Source organism: Leuciscus leuciscus, assembly GCF_965113295.1.
Source record: "Leuciscus leuciscus genome assembly, chromosome: 20".
In the NCBI taxonomy this organism is placed as follows: Eukaryota; Metazoa; Chordata; class Actinopteri; order Cypriniformes; family Leuciscidae; genus Leuciscus; species Leuciscus leuciscus.
In genome coordinates this window covers 11,927,695-11,946,697 of record NC_138744.1, presented here as the reverse complement: position 1 = coordinate 11,946,697, position 19,003 = coordinate 11,927,695, and the positions used below count along the sequence as shown (strand labels likewise).

Below are 19,003 nucleotides of genomic sequence, written 5' to 3'. Positions count from 1 at the left end.
AGAACGGCATTTTGAAGGGTTTATAAGCTATTCTTTAAAAGCGTAATGCTTTGTGCATGTTGTGTGTTCTCTTATGGCTTTACAGGGTCATGACATGAGGTTTTAACTTGTTAACATGTCTCATGTTAAAATGTTTAACTCTTTTTAAAAAAAATGTATATATAATGTGTATTTTAATGTTTATCCTAGTGTAGTGCCTTGCCCCATAGACTTATTTTGTTAGTACATCATGGCAAAGAAAGTGAATGTTCTAGTATTGTTTTAAAGCCTATAACATTCCTTTGTTTTGTCTGGAATCAGACATTTTATCAGAGCATTTCCTGACCAATTTTTAGCAAGAAGACCCCTTAACCATGGAAAATCGCTGTAATACATGGCTGCTCAGTTTTCTTCTCTTAGTAGGTAAGAAATCCTACTATTTATCATCTATATATGTATCTATATACAGGGTCCAAGGTTTTATTTTGCATTAATGCAATACTTTTTTGTTACAAATGATATTATCAGCTCAATAATTTGAGGGGGAAAACTATATTATGAAATACTGTATTTGTGTGTGTATATATATTTTACATATACACATTTAAAGATACTTATAAATAAAATATGTGTGTATTGTTATGGTTGTAAAGGCTATGCTGTAAACACACACACACACACACAGCAGTTTTCCTTTATGACCCAGAACTTAAGCATTATGTGCTGATGATACAAGCCGATGTTTACTTCTCCAGATAAGCAGGTTATTTCTTTGCTCTTGTCATTCCACAATTTTCTACTTTTGTGAACTCTATTTTTGATACCTCTTTTGCAGAAAGCTCTGCTGCTGATCATACTACTAAAGGTCAGTATGATCAGCTCTTGGACAGATACAAGGGAGACTATAAAAAGACTATTGAAACACTGCTGTCCCCATTAAAAGGTACCCTTTTTTTGTTTTTTTTAAACAAAATTCAACAAAAGTCAATACATCATCAATCCTTCTTTCAAATGTGTTTTTGTCGTACCCTGTTTCACTGTGGTTATAGCCTATGAGTGTTTATATTTTAGACCTGTTTTTGGTTTTCACAGGAAATTGTGTCATATCATCGCGTCATCATATCTGTAAATATAGAAAAGTTGCTCCGGCTACTTTGACGCATGTATGGTGTGGGAGTGGCATAGGTTAGTTGTCACAACTAGCGAGAAAGGTTGACATGGAGCAGCTAAATCTCAAACCTCTGGAGAATCACCTGCCGAACAGAGCAGAGTCTGCTGGCAAAAAAAATAACACGACAGAGCTCGTAATAAGTGGCCTAATGGTTAGAGAGTCGGACGCACTGTCACATAGGGCCAAAGCACAACCAAAACAATGTTCTTACGCAAAATGCATGCAAAGTTACACAGTGTACCTTTAACTTGTTTGTGTGTGGTCTTGGTAAACCTTTTGTTTCTGTGATGGGTATGTTAGGGGTTGGAATATAGTTTGTACAGTATAAAAGTCATTAGGTCCAAAGTCCGCATACAACATGGAAACCCAACGTGTGCTCTATCTGATTCTGAAACCATAAGACACTGCATCAGGGCCACTTCAGGCCTGTGCTGCATCTCTCCTAATGAGAGAAATTGTGTAAATTACACCTGTAAATGGCAACAAGTGACTGTTTTTATAAATGAATCATTGAATCATTCACTGAACAGATTAATTCAAATCACTTTACAGTAGCCTACAGAACAGAAAAAAATTACAATTTTTATTTGGCTATTTACTACAACGTTACACTTATAGACCAATTACTAAATTATAGACTAAGTATGAATAGGGTAATTAGATGTGTACAATGTATCAGTTGCTACAGATTTATGAACATGCCTAATATGAAATTTTCGTTTTTTTAATGTGGACTATATTTTTTCCTTTCTGTCACAGGTTTGCCAGTTGTTTATTGAATGGTAATCGTGTGATGATGAGCTGTAACAAACTCCGACCAGTAGGACTAAGTAAACACCGCTCTGTGTTACACACCTGCAACAGTAAATCAATGCAAAGTACCTCTGCAGCCAGACTCTAAGCCTCTCGTGCTTCAAACAGTAGATGGAGCGCTCATAGTCTGACGTCAGACATGATAACGCATGCGCACTTCTGCAAGGTTGGTTTCTATGGTTACAACACAATGGGAGCCGGGACAGAGGTCTATTCGAAAGGGAAGAAAAAACTGCAGGAGAGAGAGACTGAGGGAGATGAATTGTGTATGTGTGTGTCTGAGAAAGAGAGAGAGAGAGACCGCTTGACTGGTCACTCCATTGCAGTCTTACAAGAAAGTACAGATTTGGGAAATCTCTTTTAATCTAATGCCATTTTACAATGCAAAGGCAATAGAGAATCTGCATCTAAAATGGCTTATATTCCAGAAAAAGGTGCACTTATATGTTAAATGCTACACAGAGGAAAGATAAATGCATTTAAAAAATAATGTTATGAATTAAAAAAATATATATATAATGAATATAGAAACATGAAATTAATTACAATATATATATATATATATGCTCCGTCATGACAATGACAAAGAACCTTTTTTTAATATATTTTGTTTATGTGACATTGCGTCTTCACCTGGTCTTCACACAATTTGAAGCAGGCACAGAGCCACCTTAGAGCCTAGCCAGTGTAAAGATACCTTAAAAGCATGTGGGAATTGCTATTTTCAACTTTACTTCTGTAATGTGACATATTTGCAAGTGTAACTTGTGAGAATTTATAAGTCAGAGATGGTCCACTCATACATATATGAAAGGTAGAACTCGTAAGGGAAAATAATAATTTTTTATTATTAAAATTAAATGCATGATTTTGGCTTAAGAATTGCAGTTTTCCATACTATTGTTGTCAGATTTGATGGATGTTGGTGGGACTTGGATGGAGAAAAGTCAGTGTTATATATCAGAATGAAGCCAGACCGATTGAAGGTTTGCTAAAACAATGCCTAAATAGCTAATTGGTTAATATCATCCAATAGCTGATGTGGCCTTCATGACATTGGAAGACATTACCCTGGTTTCACAGACAAAGCTACTATAGTCTTAGACTATAGTCTAGTCTAAAATGCACGTTTTAACTGAAGGCATCTTCCACTGACATATCTTAAAATATGTCAGTGCAATTGTTTTGTCTCAAGATGTATATAGTAGGCAAAAAAAATAAAAAATTCTAGGGCACTTATATAAAAGCTACTTAAATGCCAATAATTGAACTCAGGCCCAATCTTAGTTTAGTCTAAGCTCTGTCTGTGAAACTGGGCCATTATATTTGGACTATTTTCTTCTTTGAAATTATATGTGCCGATTCATCGTTCACATTAAGACCAGGAATGTATTTTTAAGAAGGTAAACAGGGTCCATTTTGATTTCATGTTGACTTTAACTTATGGAAATCTGTAGTTTATTTTTTATTTTTTAGGGAGCCTCAAACATGGATGCTCAGGTTTTAATGAACAAAATTGCTTATTTCAAATAATAACTTTGCAGGAGAAATGACACCCCCCACCTCATTAAGGTACTACAATTAAAGCCTAATTAGCGCCCATTATCTAATCAAGCAGTTCTAGGTTAATTTCCTTAATGAAGTGTAGTAAATCGACAATTAAGTAAGCAGTAATTTACATAATGAATAAATACCCTTATCTCGACATCTTTCATCCTTCCTATTTCCTTTGCTTTCCTTTCCTCACCTTCCCTCTTTTCCATGAAGAATAAGGAAAATCACGCCCCTTCTCACCCTCGAGTGGTCGTGCGTCCCTCGCTCACCCCTCCATGAAGATTTGTGTCCGTACAGACTGCAAAAGAGTGCAAGTCGTCTTGACAGAGGAGCGGGAGAGGGGCAGAAAGAAAAGGGGGTGGGGAAGAATCAAACGTACGCATCAATTTGTACAGTCTTCAGCTGCACCCCGTTTTCTGCGCCGATTTCAGGGGGAGCGGCTGGGAAAACACTGCGTTATTTGCGAAGCCGCAACAATGTAAATCTTTCCGTGCATCGAGTTGCCTGTATGTTTGAACGCGTGTCGGTCAATGTACAGTACGAACGGCAGCAGGAGAGAGAAAGAAAGGGAGATACGCATCGCTGGATATTATAGGTAAGAAGGGGGAGAAAATGGATGCTTATATTTGACTCGTTCTTCTTTGGACATGTTCAGATGGTTCCCCTTTCCTCGCACACCCGTCGTTGTGCTTTACGTATACATATATTGGGCTAAAAATCATATTGCAAATCGGGGTGCGTAACCACTTAGGTCTCGAGTGCTCACATTCCACGGAGCTCGACAAGAATGCCATTCGCCATTCTGATCCCAAATCTTCCCCATATGAGAAGGAAAAGGCTGAAAGGGGGGGAGTTGCGACCCTCTCCTCGTTTTGTCAGGATCGAATGTGCAGTGCATTGTCTGAGAACTGTAATCCAGAGGTCGTCCAGTTAGTACAGTAGTGCACTGCCTCTGCATGCGTATCAATAACAAGCAGCAGAAGAATGGAAGAAAGGAACGTTGCGGTGCGTGGCCGAGAGATGATGCACGTTCTGGTGTCTTACTCACCCCACCTCTTCGCATTGTGCATTTGCGTGCTAAAGAATTCAAAATCAAAGCTGATTATGTCTAATTATATTTTTATGTGCATGTGAAGGGGACAGAGTGTATGATTTGTTGTGTGTGTGTGTGGCAAGCCATTATAACATTTATTCATTAAAACTAACTAGTTGCCTATCCGTTTTTATTTATTTATTATTACTAGTAGGCCTACCTAGTAGGCTAAGTAATCAAATATTGTGAACAGTATCTTTTTTCAGTTTTGGTAGTAGGTACTACATGCACTAGTAATTATCCATTACTTACTAGTATTTATCTTAGCAGTGACAAGTAACTATTCCATTATTACTGCTAAAAACATTTTTTTTACCATGGTTTCTGTGGAGTACTGCAGTGGATCTATTCTTTTGTTTCTAGTATGTATTCCAGTTGTTGCTGGTACCCATTTCAGGTTTACTAGTAGCTATTCATTAGGTACTAGTTAGTTAGTATGTATTTAAATAATTTAATTATTTTTCTAGTACTATATCTGAATACATACTAGAACCTATTTATTAAATATAGGCCTAGTGTACATTTGTTGTAAAAAAAAAAAAAATTGCACTGTAAAGGGGCAATTCTTACTAGTCATTACCGACAAATAAAACCCCTTGTAACTAATAACAGAGATTTAAAAAAATGGACTAGATTATAATATTTTATAAACATGTAGCCTACTAGTAAAACTGAAACAAAGTAAATATTCAAATCTATTTCGGTACTTACAAACACAAGTGGAATACATACTAGTCAGAAGTGAATAGTTGATATCTAAACTACTGTTCCGTATAAAATTCGGTGACCAAAAAAACAAACATTATTACCAGAAACAGCTGTAAAATTGGCTCTGTAACTTTACAATGGGGATTGTGGCTAGTAGCAAAAGAAGAGTAATGAATATGTACTAGTGACTAATTATATTGTAGTGAGTACTAGTATCTAATGAATAGTTACTAAACTGAAAAGATACTATTCCCTAATGATTATTATTAATTGCCAAACAAGTACTAGTAACATGGAATAGGTACTAGTTATGTCTACAGAATAATTGTTCAAACTGCTTGCCATATGGTGTGTGACTGTATGTATATACTGTAAGGGACGGTATTGCTGATTCCTTAGATGCATGTGTTTGCAGTGGGAGAGTGGAAGGCTTTTGGTATGCATGGAGCCTGGCCAAGTTTTGGGTAATGGACTCCTGATGAATGAAGTTTCACCTGTAGACAGAGTGCTGGCAGCCTTTATTGTTTGTCATTTGGATATATTACCTTGTGTACACCGTAATTGGATCACAAATATGCTGATTTTACATTTATGGGATATGCGCAAGGTGTAGTCTTTGTATGTTTGGCACTACTATTAATTCTTGTTTTACAAATTAGTATTTTGTTAATTGTGGTCATGATAGCCTGAGTATTCATTGTGTTGGTTGTCGGTAGCCTGTAAATCTGTTTATATGTAATATTTATCAGCACTGTGGTTCTTCTCTTGTGTTCAGTGGTTTAGGTGTATGTACATTTTGCAGTTTTGAAGGTGGCGCTGAATACACTCACTGGCTTCACTCAGTCTGTTAGTGTGCTATATATAGTCTCATTCACAATAAATGAAGTGTGTGTAAGAGAAAGAGTAGAGGCTGACTTGAAATACTGTGACTTTGTTAACGTCTTAACTACACTATGGCTGGTAAAGGAGCTATGTCTTTTTTAAAACTAATTATTTTATCATCTTTTTCTCTCTCTCAAGCAAGTTATATAGTGTGTCAGTTTGTCTTTTGTCATGAAATTTTTTTTTCTCATGGTTAACTTTTGAAAATGTTTTAAAAAGGCAGACATATGCTTCATAATCAGAAAAAATGTATTCACTTCAACTGTGATGAGGTTAACTATCAATGTTATTGTATATATCAGTGGATTATTGCATCTCTGCTAAGCGATTGTGTTTGAATTATCCCAATATTATCAGACTATAATTGAAACAGAAAAATAGGCCTCAAAATTTAAAAATACATTGCTGTCAGTGAGGCTAGAAACAAGAGAAGGAAATCATAAGCAGGAAAGAGATGGAAAAAAATAACTAAATGTGTGCTGTAAAGAACCTTCCAGTCAAAATATCCTCTCTGACAGTGGTAAGAATTCTGCACAGAGAAAATTAAGATTGTTTCTATGACATTAAAGGGGTGTTTGAATTAACGTTTAACACCTGAAATGTGAATGAAACTTTTCGTGTGACACTTTTTTACATATAAAATACATTTGTATTCATGACTATGTATGCACATGTATGAGTGTGTTAAAATATTAAGCATGTATTTCTGTGCATTTTGCATTTAGAGATTGCTGATCTTGAAAGCAGTGCTTCTCCCTATGTTGGCTGCAGTAGATGATTTTTGCAGAACTCCATTCAACATTGATGACTAAAGCTCAGCTTCAGAGTACCACAAACCCTCTGAAGTACCATGCAGTCAACATAAAAATATATTTCTTAATTCTTATTCAGTACAGCAATACTTTTCCCCACTGCAAATAGTAGAATGAATTGTTTGTTTATAAAACAGTAATATCATGATCATTACAGATTGTTTAATCACAGATCTTTTCATCATTTATCATGATAAATTTATCAGAAAACATTAGATTATAATTTTGCTCTTAGCCAGTTTAATGCAGAACAGTGGACCACTCTCATCACCCATTCATATTACTTCAAAAGGGAATTCAATTGACAGTTTACTTTTTCCCGGCAAGATCAAGATATTAATAACTTTACTGATTAAATATCTGATAACAAATGGATATATATGTATTAAATATATTAATGCTATGGCAAAGTTTATTTTGACTTTAGTGGTATTCACTCTGTTTCTCCCAGGTTTCAAAGATTCAGTGCTATGATAGGCAGCCTGTAGGCCAACCATCCCATTTGTGGTCACGCTCCCGCTTTCTGTAATGGCTGAGTGGAAGGAATGGACCACATAGAGAGCTAGTCATGAAGACCCGAACCCACAAAGAATCGGTGAGGGCATTACTTGAGATCAGCCTCAAATGTGGACTATATGTAGATTTAAGTCTTTACTGATTTGTGCCATAGAATAAGTCAGTCAGAACCATTTAAGTGCACTTTTATGTGTTATTACAAAGTATATGGATATGCATAGTAAATTTCCCCTTCATTAGAATTGTATTTTACTACAGTTACACTTTATTTTAAGGTGTCATTGTTACAGTGTAATTATATATTTAAGTACTGAGTAATATTAAGCAACTACATGTACTTACTATAGGGTTAGGGTAGGATTAGGATTTGGTTGAGGGTTACTTACTTGTAATTATGCATCATTTAATGTTATTACTATAGTGAGTACATGTAACATATGTAACAGGGACGCTGTAAAATAAAGTGTTACCTTTACTACTTAGTATTTGAACAAATTATGCTTTTAGTTCTTACCTCCTTTTTTGTCTTTGTCTTGTGCTATCATTTTGTCATGCTGTCTTACTTTCCTTCTCTTTCTTCTGTTTGTCTTTGCCCTCCCTCGGTCATGCTGGGCATTGCCACAGATGCCCGCTCGCAGTGGACGCAGGAGGGGGGGCAGCGAGGAAAGGAGGGGTAGACGTCCGCACCCCAGCCCCTCTCGAGCAGAGCGCAACGAAAGGCAAACAGTAAGAATTCTTGTATTTTTCCTTCCTCTTTATTTCTTCTTATGTATTTATTTTTGTGATCTTCTCCATTGTCATAGTTTCTTCATCTTTGATTATGTCATCCTTGGTATACCTCATCTCATTTTTACCATTCCTGTCACTGAATTATTTTATGTCTCCTCTTTAAGTTTAGATGATCTTATTCTGAATGTTCATGATCAGTCATTTTTCACACTATATTGTATGTTAAGAGGTTCGGTTGGCTATTTTTGCTTTCTCTTCTAGGGATTTTTTTTTATACTATATAGAAAAATGCAATTGTCTCACATCATGATTCAAATTATACTATTAAGCAGAGAACCGCTGGAGAGGAATTGGCTGCTGGACGTTTCAACCGACGATCTCAAGGTCATGATTCATCAGAAAGTGAGGGGGAGGAGCATGTGCTTCCGCCCAAAAGACAGAAAGTCCAGGTACTGGTCAAATGAAAACTATGAATACAATTGCATTAGATAAAACATTTTTTATATAAATAAATATATATATATATATATATACATATTGATATTTGATTTTGCCAACAGGACTCCTCCTCCAATCCCCCAGCCCCACCCCTTTCAACTAACACTCCGACTTCTGCTCCACCTCCAACATCAAGCAACAGTCAATCAAGAGAAAGCGACAATGAGGATGGCCAATCACAAGGCAGTCGGAGCTCAGTTGGAGGCAGCTTAGCCAATAGTAGCAGCAGCATAAGCAGTGGTCGGGACATTGACCAGGACAATCGATCCTCTTCTCCGAGTCTCTCTGCTTCCCCCTTGGCAAGTTTGGATTCTGAATCTGACTCTCCCGATTCCCCAAAGCAGGGTGATAAAAACAAAGATGGAGGGGCATCAAAATGTGTAGCAGAAGACCGGAGAGGCACAGGGAGGGGTGAGGATGGCAGACCAGAGGACCAGAGGGACAGTGAGGTAGGAAATGAGGGGGATTTGTCTTCCTTGAAGTCCTCGTCATCCCTCTATACATCTCATTGTGGAAGGGTGGACAATGTAAGTGATACAAGTAGCAACAGGAAGTCGTACTTCCCCGTAGATTCCAAACTTGCGAGCAAAATTGAGTATACAGGTCCTGGTGGTCCAGAGACGCTACACACTTGCAGTCGCATCCCTTCAAAAGCAGGCCCTCAATGTGGGAAACCTGGGGTGGGAGGAGCTGAGTTTTCTCATGGGAATTCAAATGTGAGCCATGCACCGACTCTCCCACCTCCACCTGCCCTGAAACCTCTAGAGGTGGGGCAGAATGCTCCAGGTGGGGAAAATAAAGTAGACAAACCAGAGAAAGGTGATAAGTCTGTTCCACCCTCATTGCTTCCACAAACTAGTACCGTTACTCAACAACCTCCTCCTCCCAACACTCACCATTACACTCCTACCAGCTGGTCAGGGGGACCTCCCTCTAGTTGTCCTGGCAACTGGGGATATGTACGTTACCAAGGTAACCACCATGCACATCCAAGCCAGCAGCCCCCAGTGCAGCAACAGCTGCCCTCTGTGTACAATACTCCTTCGTCCACCCGACACTCCTCCCACCCACCTTACCTATCCCACCCTCATCCCCACCCTCACAAAGAGTATCTACCTAGGTATGGCACTACGGCTGAGCGGGAGAGGGGTGGGAGAGAGTTTGGCAACAGAGACTTCCCTGCTAGTAATAGCAGTGGCAATGCAAACACCAGCAGCGGTAGCATCTGTGGTAGCACTTCTGGTGGTGGTGGACCCAACTCCAATGTGGGCCGGGATTTTGGGAACTCTATACCTGGACAAAGCAGAGAATATGGCTCAAACCGGGATGGACCTGCAGGACCAACGAGTGGTCGGGAATATGGACCAGGGTTTAGAGATCGCGAGCGTGGAACTGGGAGGGAATTTCCTTTGCAGAACCAGCAGCTTCAAGCACAAGGTCGGGAGTTTGGACCTGAAAGCACTGGAGGGGGAGGATGTCATCCAAGAGACAAGGACAGTAGGTGGGGAGAGTTAGCAGGCCAGGTTAGGGAGACAGGGAGTAATAGTTATGCTGGTAATGCCAACCAACCGCCTGTAGGTGCTCCATCATCTGTTTTACCTTCAACGCCCCTGGTGACCCGTGACCCAGCCAGTTCACCACAAAATAGCTCTGGTCATCCTCCTTTCTCCTCTGCCAATTCGATCCCCCCAAGTAGAGACTATCCCTCTCCTATGGATGCAAATGTACAGCAGACACTGCAAGGACATACTCCCCAAGCAGCCTCCAATGCTGCAGACCTTCCTCCCCCTCCACACTATTTAAGAGAGTACCCTCCTCCAGGGACAAAGGATCCCTACCCACCCCCTGGATCGACCGCTTCCTCTGTCCCACTTTCTGGTGTACCAAGGGAGTTCCCGAGCCCACCTGGATTGGCCCCAAATCTTACTCGGGATTATCCTGGAGGACCTCCGCATCACTCTCACTATCCTGGACAGACAGCGTTGCCTATGCAGCACAGAGACAGAGAGAGGGAAAAGGACAACACTACATCTGCTCTTCATTCAAATCGCAGTCACCCTCCATCCATTTCTCCTTCATCAAGTGGTTCTGGACATGGGCATCCCCCCTCTACTACTTATCCCCCTCTACCTCCTCCACCCTCCACTAGTTCACATGGTCAGCCCTCACCCATAACATCCCTTCCTGGCAGTCATGCTCGACAGGGCCCATATTCTTCATCCAATCAGACTCCATCAACCCCGCTCTCACCTCTTCTCAGTCCCTCAACCAATCCGATGGGAGGGTTTACTCCTTTTCCATCAACCTCTGCTCCTTCTGTACCACTTCCTGCATCAGGTGTGTCCACCTCTTGTACATCAAGTTGCAGACCTACTCCTTACCATGGCACTTTAAGCAGTCATACTCCTTTCAGTAGCTCTTACCATGGCAACAGTAGCCATGGAAATGCCAGTGGCAATGCTCCAAACAACAGCAACAGCACTAGCACTCCATCACTATTGCACTCCCCTCAAAACACTAAAATACAACCTCATCTCAGTAACCCCGGCCATAACAACACTGCTTCAACCCCCAGCACATCTGTTGGAGGAGATGGTCACTCTGACTCATCTTCTGGCCCAGTGCCACCTCCTGTCATCAAGGAGGAGCCAGTAGAGGAGACGGAGGAGTTGGAGAGCCCACCTCCAGTTCTCCGAAGTCCTTCCCCAGAACCTAAACCTGTTGACATTCCAATCCATGCCAGCCAATCAGCTCGGTAAGACCAGCTCACAAAAATGAAATCTAATAAAACATCATAAAAATGTAAATGCGAACACAAACAGATCAGAACTATCATGCCATTGATATCAAATTTAGATATGCACTATATAATGGTGTCATATATATTATTCGCCGATATTAGAGACTTTTTTTTTTTTTACGATATTGGATATTTAATTATTTGTTGAATTTTTTTACATATAGATTACCTTTTCCATTATGCACAAATTTTATTTTGCACAGGCTTACACTAAAAAAAATTGTTAGGTTAATGTACTATATGTCTTATCAATTGATTACACATAACTGCGTAGTTTCAACCTTATTTTGTTTCTCAATTAATGGAATTAAAGCTAACTTATAATGATTGTGTTTAAGAATTGAAGGCAAATCTTACAACACCACTTTTATGTCAAATGGCTATTGGTTGGGTGCAAAACAGGTTTTGACTTGCATGGAAAGCAATAATAAATTGTCAGTAAAACACAAGGGATTAGGAGATAACCTGATGTCCTACCTAAAATAAATGTTAAATTCAGATCAGCAATGTTTGCATGGGTTCTTGTATACCAGATTTTTTAATGAATTGCATTTATTAAAATACAAAATTTGGTTCCACATGATAATATAAATATATTGTGGAAAAGATAATACATCTTTGCTTTCAGGTTCCACAGGGTTCTTGACCGGGGCAGTGGGAACTCTTGTGCCCGTAGTGACGTTCTATTTGTTCCGCTTGATGGTTCTAAGCTTTGGAAGAAGAGAAATGAGGCAATAGAACGTGCTCGTAGAGAGGTCGAACAGCGAGCGAGAGACCTGCGAGAGAAAGAGCGGGAACGAGAGAGAGAAAAGGAGAGGGAGAGAGACCTGGACAGACATCTGCAGGTAAAAAAGACAATGAAGTATATTCGAAGCACTGCAAAGAAAATCTTATTATTTTTATCTAGTCTTGTATCTAGTTTTAACATTAACATTATAGATGCATTTAATTCAGAAGCTAATGTACATGTGATATTCTGACTTGTTTTCATAGAAATCTAGCCATTTAGTGAGGTTTTTGTTTAAAAAAACAAAACGATTTGCCAGTTGAGTAAGTTAAAAAACTTTACTCAGAGGGGGAAATGTTTTCCCACCACAAAATATGGCCAAAAAAAAGTTCTTGTCGTGGCAGTGGAGTTTGTGTTTTCCTTGTAGTTATTAGATTATTTACACATTACTTGTTAGGTTCTTTACAAACATTTTTCTCTTTTTTTCAGCAGAAGGACAGTGGCGCAAGTGCAGGGTTAGGAGCTGCAGGCGCACGCCAGGGCTCTTCACTCTTCTTTCCTTCTTCATCCTCCATCCTTCTAGACCCTTCATCTTCCTCATCCTCTGTGAACCCTTCGCACCCAGCAGTCCATCCACAGCACCACCATGCCCACCATGCCTCACACCCCCACTCCATTCACCCCTCTCATCATTTGCATCCCTCTCTCTCTCACAGCATTCCTCATTCTCTTCTTCTCCCTTCCATGGCAGGGGGCTCTCAAGTTATCGGAGGCCCTCAGGGTGCTCTTGGCATCGGGCTTGGGGGTCCATACTTGGGCCCTGATACCCCAGCCCTCAGAACCCTGAGTGAGTATGCCCGTCCTCACGCCATGTCTCCGTTGGGCGCTGTCAGCCGGGCACAGGCACACCATCCCCACCTTCACCACCACCCTCACCCACATGCGCATACGCACGCTCATGCTCACGCACATGCTCATGCTCATCCCCATGTGCACCCTTCATTTTTCCTGTCCCAATTCCAAAACCCAGCCCTCGCACACCCCCACCACCTTCCAGCCGACGCTGCCACGGCTGCTGCCATTCTGGGCTTTTTGTATGGGGGCGGGCTGGAGGGAGGCCCTGCCCACCCAGGGCATGGTCCCGGGCCAGGGGGGTTGGCTGGGGCGGGGCTTGGAGGAATGGGATTCCCTCATGCTGTAGCAGCTCAAAGAGAGCGTGTGAAGCCAGGATTTGAGTTTAAGAGCGAGGAGCGTGTCTACACAGCTGGAGCCTTAGCCGACCCGGCAATAGCTTTGTCACACGCACATTCGCACGCACACTCACACTCCTTGCTGCTAGGGGGTGGAGCTGGAGGCGGGCCTCCTGGTAGTGAGGTTGCCCTTTATGGTACAACTCCACCTCCTGCGCCACCCCCTCAAGCTTTAGCTGCAGCAGCTAGGAATCCAAATCCCGTCCCTCCACCTCTGTCAGTCCCACCCAACTCTATTCTCCCAGCCTCACTCCCCACCCACCAGGCTCCTGCCGTAGCCCCAGTGACACCAGCAGCCCCCGCCCCTCCCCCTCAACCTCCTCCCCCACCACCACCACCACCTCCTCCTCCTCCAACAGCCTCATCTCTTAATCACCCCTCTCCACACTCTACCTTTCCAAATACACACCCTTCCTGTCAGCCCCCATCCCTCCCAACCCAGGCTCCGCCTTCAGAACGATATCCCACCCCCGTTCGCACTCCTCCCAGCACTGAACGTGCAAGGAGCGTGGAGAGAGAGAGAGCGATACCAGCCGCAGAGAGGGAGCGAGAGAGGGACAGGGAAAGGGCAGGGACAGGTGGAGGAGCAGCAGGAGGAGGCACGGCTGCTGCAGGAGGCACAGGAGGAGGAGATTCTCTCGGCCGGCTACAGATGCTGAACGTGACTCCTCATCATCACCAGCATTCACACATTCACTCTCACCTACATCTGCACCAGCAGGACACAGGTATTCACCATACAGACACTCACACTTTACACAGTACTCTGTATTACAGCATAAACATTTCAGCAAATTCAAAATATGATTCTGTCACTATTAGGAATGGGTCAAGGTGGTTGACTAGAGTACAGTGGTTCTCAAACCTGTCCTGTGGGCCACTGCACATTTTGCATGTCTCCCTCACCTAACACACCAGATCTGTAGTTTAACACTTTTCACTCGTGTTTGTAGTTCTAATCGAATCGTCGTCCAACGCGCAATGGGTTGTGGTAAATATTAGCCGTTAGAGTGTTCACGGATCTGCACTTCGGATTCTGACCGGAAGAAGTAGACCATCCGGGTATCTTTGGAATACTCATTTCAACATACTACGATTTGGGACGTGCTAATTCTATTTTCGAATACTATTTAGGGCGGATAGTATGCGAATGGGGACGCACCGCAAGACTTGAATAGGGTGTGTCTGATGAGAGAGACACACAAAAGGTGAAGCAGTGGGGGGTCCCCAGGACAGGTTTGAGAACCACTGGACTAGACCACCTGTAACTGATTGCGTTCAAACAGTGTTAACTGTCGAAAGTGTTTGTTGAAATATTTTTGGATTTTCAACAAATAACAAAGACGAGCTAAAAAATTTGCATCATGAGAAGATAATTAACCAGATTAAAAGATTAAACCAGACACAAAATATGACGAAGAAAAAACACACAATATATTAACAGTGGACAAATATTCACATATTTTTGTTAAATGTTGATACATGTTTCTATACAATATATTCAATATTTAGTTTAATTTGGCACATTTTCATCAACTAAAATATTATCACTGAAAATGACATACCATTTTTGTCACCTTGTGAAAAATGTGACTACAACAAAATAAACTACTTAAACAATTTCATATATGTTAAATGGCTACAATTACCCACTTGACGAGTGTTTATCTAATTTTGCTTAGTGTTAATAATGTATTTAGCAGCAATTAAAGGGAATACATTAAATTGATAGTTATTTAAAAATTATGTAATTTACTCTCCCTTGTCACTTTCTAGATCTACAGTATATCAAATTCTTTCTTCTGTGGTACACAAAATATGATCATTTAAAAAATGTCTCAAGTACTTTTTAGTCCATACAATGAAGTGTAGTAGGCTCCAGTGGTACCCCATTATTTTTTGTGTGGACAAAACAGTTAAAAAAAGTGATCTAGATCTGGAACAACATGAAGGTGAGTAAATTAAATAAAATGTTCATTTTTGAGTCAACTCTCCCTTTAAGATATGTAACATTTATGCTGTCAGCATCACAAAAGCAGCACTTCTGTAACAAATACAATTACTGTCGGCTGAAATGTCCAGTTTCATTCGGAAATACGCCAGGTTAAAGAAGTAAAATGGGTTACGAATGCCAAGAATAATGGCAGCACTGTTCCTGTACACAACAAGCATTTTTAACTACAGTGCCATTGGGAAAATCTGCTACTCTTATTAAATTTCCCACTTTTGTTTTGTTACGTATTTGGGTGGCAGCCGCGGGAGGGGTACACCCCCTGATGGATCCGCTGGCATCAGGGTCTCCCCTGGCCCGTCTGCCGTACCCAGGGGCTGCTCTTGGGCCTCCCATTCTGGCACAATCCCTCACTGACAGCGAGGTGCTTCGACAGCAGCTCTTTGGTAAGAGGTGTAATGATGTTCTGTTGCGATGCATTTTATCTTTCTCTGTGTTACATGATTTCTGCATTTGCTTGCATGTTGTGTACAGGTGGTCCTTTCCGTGAGATGCCCCAGTCCTCGTCTCTGGGTGGGTCAATGTCTGCAGCACACCAGCTCCAGGCAATGCAGCAGGCTCAGAGTGCCGAGATTCAGTTCCAGAGGCTCGCCCTGGAACAGCAGTGGATCCACCACCACCATCATCACTCCCTTGCACAGGACGAGTACTACAGGTGAGTGCAAATATGTATATTGTACATAGATGTGAATGAACAACACTAGCAATAGGCGATACCAGTTTTTTCAACTGTATCACTAATGTTGATACCTGTGAAAATCGCATTCATTTTTTTTTCATAGAGAAATAGATTTTTAACTATAACGTTTAACCCTTTAAAGACAGGCCTACCATGAGCTCTGAGATTAAACGATAGTGCATGCTTCTGCGGAAGCCACAAGTCAGCGAGATTTCTGTATTTTTTTTTTATATCCAAATTCCGGTGAATAACTACTCCACCCATAATCCTAAAGAGAGATCCTTGCATTCACCTGGTAAAGATATTTCTGTTACCATATAAAAGAGAACTGCCCAAAAATAGATCAGTAGTGAACAAATGCAATGATTTAATCGAGTCTCCCAAAACTATAAAACAACTTATACATTTGAGCATTTGGCATTAAAACAACATCATACTAAAAATCAGAGACTAATTCAACCATTTTATATTGTACCATGATGTTTTTCATTAGCAATGTCTCATGGGCTCTGTAGTTCAATTTCCAGTTCATAAACTGGACAATGTAGTTCATAATATATAATAATAATGTCAAATACTCGATCTTGTACCTTTTGTCTTTTTTAAGTAATATTGTGATGCAAATCAAAGTTTGTAAAGTTGTGATTCATCTTGGAGCTGGATGGTTTGGTTCATGGTTTATAACTCAATATTGAGGAACTTTTTGAAATCCCTGTGGAAAAAAATAAATGGGAAAAGTCAGCTGGATAGAGTTTTATAGCAATGCCCCCATTTACATTTTATTTTATTATATTTTATTACATTTAGGGGAATTAATGGTTTATTATTGAAATTTAGCATTATATTTGAAAGCCATCATTTTTTACTTTTGTGTATAAAATATTATTCCACATTAACACTTAAGGCCAATATTTTTGTCAGTTTTAAAATATTTGTCAGTATCAAAATCATCAATGCTCTAGGCATGAGTCACCCGTCCCCACACAAAATTGCAAATTTGAAAACTACATTGCAGTCTTTTCGTTCTTTCATCATTGACCTGATATAACCTTTTCCCTCCATTGCAGCCACCTAAAGAAAGAGAGTGACAAAACGCTGTGAGAAAAACAGAGGACTTGAAGACAAGAAAATGAAGAAGGGATGAAGTGCAAATAAAAAATAAATAAAACAATAAAACAATCATTTCAAAATTTCAGCACTGAAAGACAACATATGGATTCAAGTTTGGATGTGACATCAGAACACATATCATTCAATCTGAACTAACCTTAATACAGGAGTAACAAACAATGTGTATATTCCAAAAAGGTGAGATGTATAACTCTGGCACGCAGCCTAGATACTGTGGCACTGAATGGATATTCCCAAGCGTCCCGCCCGGAGGATTTCTCGCTGTGTTGTTTCATAACACCAGGCAGAGGCATTTAGGCTGGGGTTCAGTCTATGTACATTATGCCAGAGAAAATGTGTAAAAATCAAGTTCACTTTTATGTCTTTGCATGTAGCTAGATACAAAAAGCCCAATGGGCTAAAATTATTGATCTGTTTTTATTTGTTTGTTTGTTTTTGGAAAACATTACCACTCTGAAAGAGTGTTTATGAAAGGGTGCATGAGATAAACAGCTTACCTTCATAATGTTTCTTTATCGTGTTCTTATTAAAATTATTAATGTTGTTTGTTTGTTTGTTAGTTAATAATTATATGATTATATAAACATTATTTTTTATTATTTTTTTACATTTTCATGGTACCGCTGTTTATTTTTAATTTTTTATGTTGAATTTACCTTGTGGGGGGGAAATGCAAGATAAAAAATAATGAAAAAGAAAAATCTGGAAATAAAATACCATTTCTTTATGTGTGCAGTTTAATGTTTCCTTTTATTTGTGTCTGTGTGAGACATTTATGTTTAAACTTGATTTATAAGTTGTTCATAATGAAATTAGGGTATTTTACCTCGTCCAAAATTGAAATTGTAACAACTGACATGAAAGTATCATTGAAAGTATAGCCTTCTCGTTTAATATTGTTACATTGTCATTTCATTTGTCTTAACCAGTGCTGTTGTTTGGTGACGCAAACCCAATGTATGGTTTCCTGTTCCTGTTTTGTACATTATGGGAAGTTGCAGTATCAGCCACAGAGAGCCAAGCCACTGTAGTAAAAGAACAGGCCTTTTCTAAACACTAAAAAAATATATTGCATCCCTTAGGAAGCTCTTGTCTCTCTCTGTTCTGTTTCCCTCGCCGCATACACATAAGGAATTGCATAAGTGTGGCTAATAAGAGACACATGCAGCAAGCGTGAGACAGACTCGTAACGCTGCAGTGAGCGGCAGTCAGTGAGTGTGGGAGGAATAGAACGCAAGACAGGCAACAGAGTTGTTTATAAAGGAGAAATGTTATGCAGTTATTCAGCTTTAAGCCTTACCCTGACTAAAAGTGACTTCTTCCCAGAAAAGCACTGATACAAAAATGCACTGAACATTGGACATCTTAGAAAAAGTAGACATTTGACAGTCCTTTCCAGTAGGCCAAGTCATTTTTTTCTGCAACTCACATTATCCTCCTCGGATGTTCAATTGCTCAAAAGGTGTTTTTGTGTGGTTACTATAATTGTATGGAGGAATACGTACATAATGTTTGGGTAAGTGTGCATTGTTATCTTGTCTTCAATGATGTTCTCAAAACGTTCGCATAAAAAAAACATTAGGCCTATTTATTTTAAGCTGGATGAGGACTGTCAAACACTTCAAGGACAAATAAAATCATCATTAGCCT

At 40.0% G+C, this 19,003-nt stretch overlaps 1 protein-coding gene across 5 annotated transcripts; it reads left to right on the top strand.

Moving 5' to 3' along the window:
* The first annotated feature begins 949 nt into the window (after positions 1-949).
* On the top strand, positions 950-18,080 carry atn1 (atrophin 1). 5 transcript variants are annotated; one of them, XM_082148800.1, is made up of 10 exons: positions 950-4,112; positions 7,464-7,607; positions 8,153-8,254; positions 8,587-8,706; positions 8,818-11,510; positions 12,184-12,400; positions 12,772-14,260; positions 15,786-15,929; positions 16,018-16,198; positions 17,290-18,080. In XM_082148800.1, exons 2-10 carry the CDS (start codon positions 7,581-7,583, stop codon positions 17,321-17,323), a joined length of 5,007 nt encoding a protein of 1,668 aa, XP_082004926.1. In that variant the 5' UTR covers positions 950-4,112; positions 7,464-7,580; the 3' UTR covers positions 17,324-18,080. The 5 variants fall into 5 exon arrangements, with proteins under 5 accessions (XP_082004926.1, XP_082004930.1, XP_082004927.1 ...); XM_082148804.1 differs by having other exon boundaries at positions 1,910-4,112; positions 8,590-8,706; positions 12,775-14,260; XM_082148801.1 differs by having other exon boundaries at positions 1,910-4,112; positions 8,590-8,706.
* The last annotated feature ends 923 nt before the right edge of the window (positions 18,081-19,003 follow it).

Coding starts and splice junctions, on each gene's coding strand:
- atn1 (XM_082148800.1), top strand. CDS start 7,581: ATGAAGACCCGAACCCACAAAGAATCG. Junction 8,707..8,817: donor CCAAAAGACAGAAAGTCCAG/GTACTGGTCAAA, acceptor TTTTGCCAACAG/GACTCCTCCTCCAATCCCCC. Junction 14,261..15,785: donor TCTGCACCAGCAGGACACAG/GTATTCACCATA, acceptor TTTGGGTGGCAG/CCGCGGGAGGGGTACACCCC.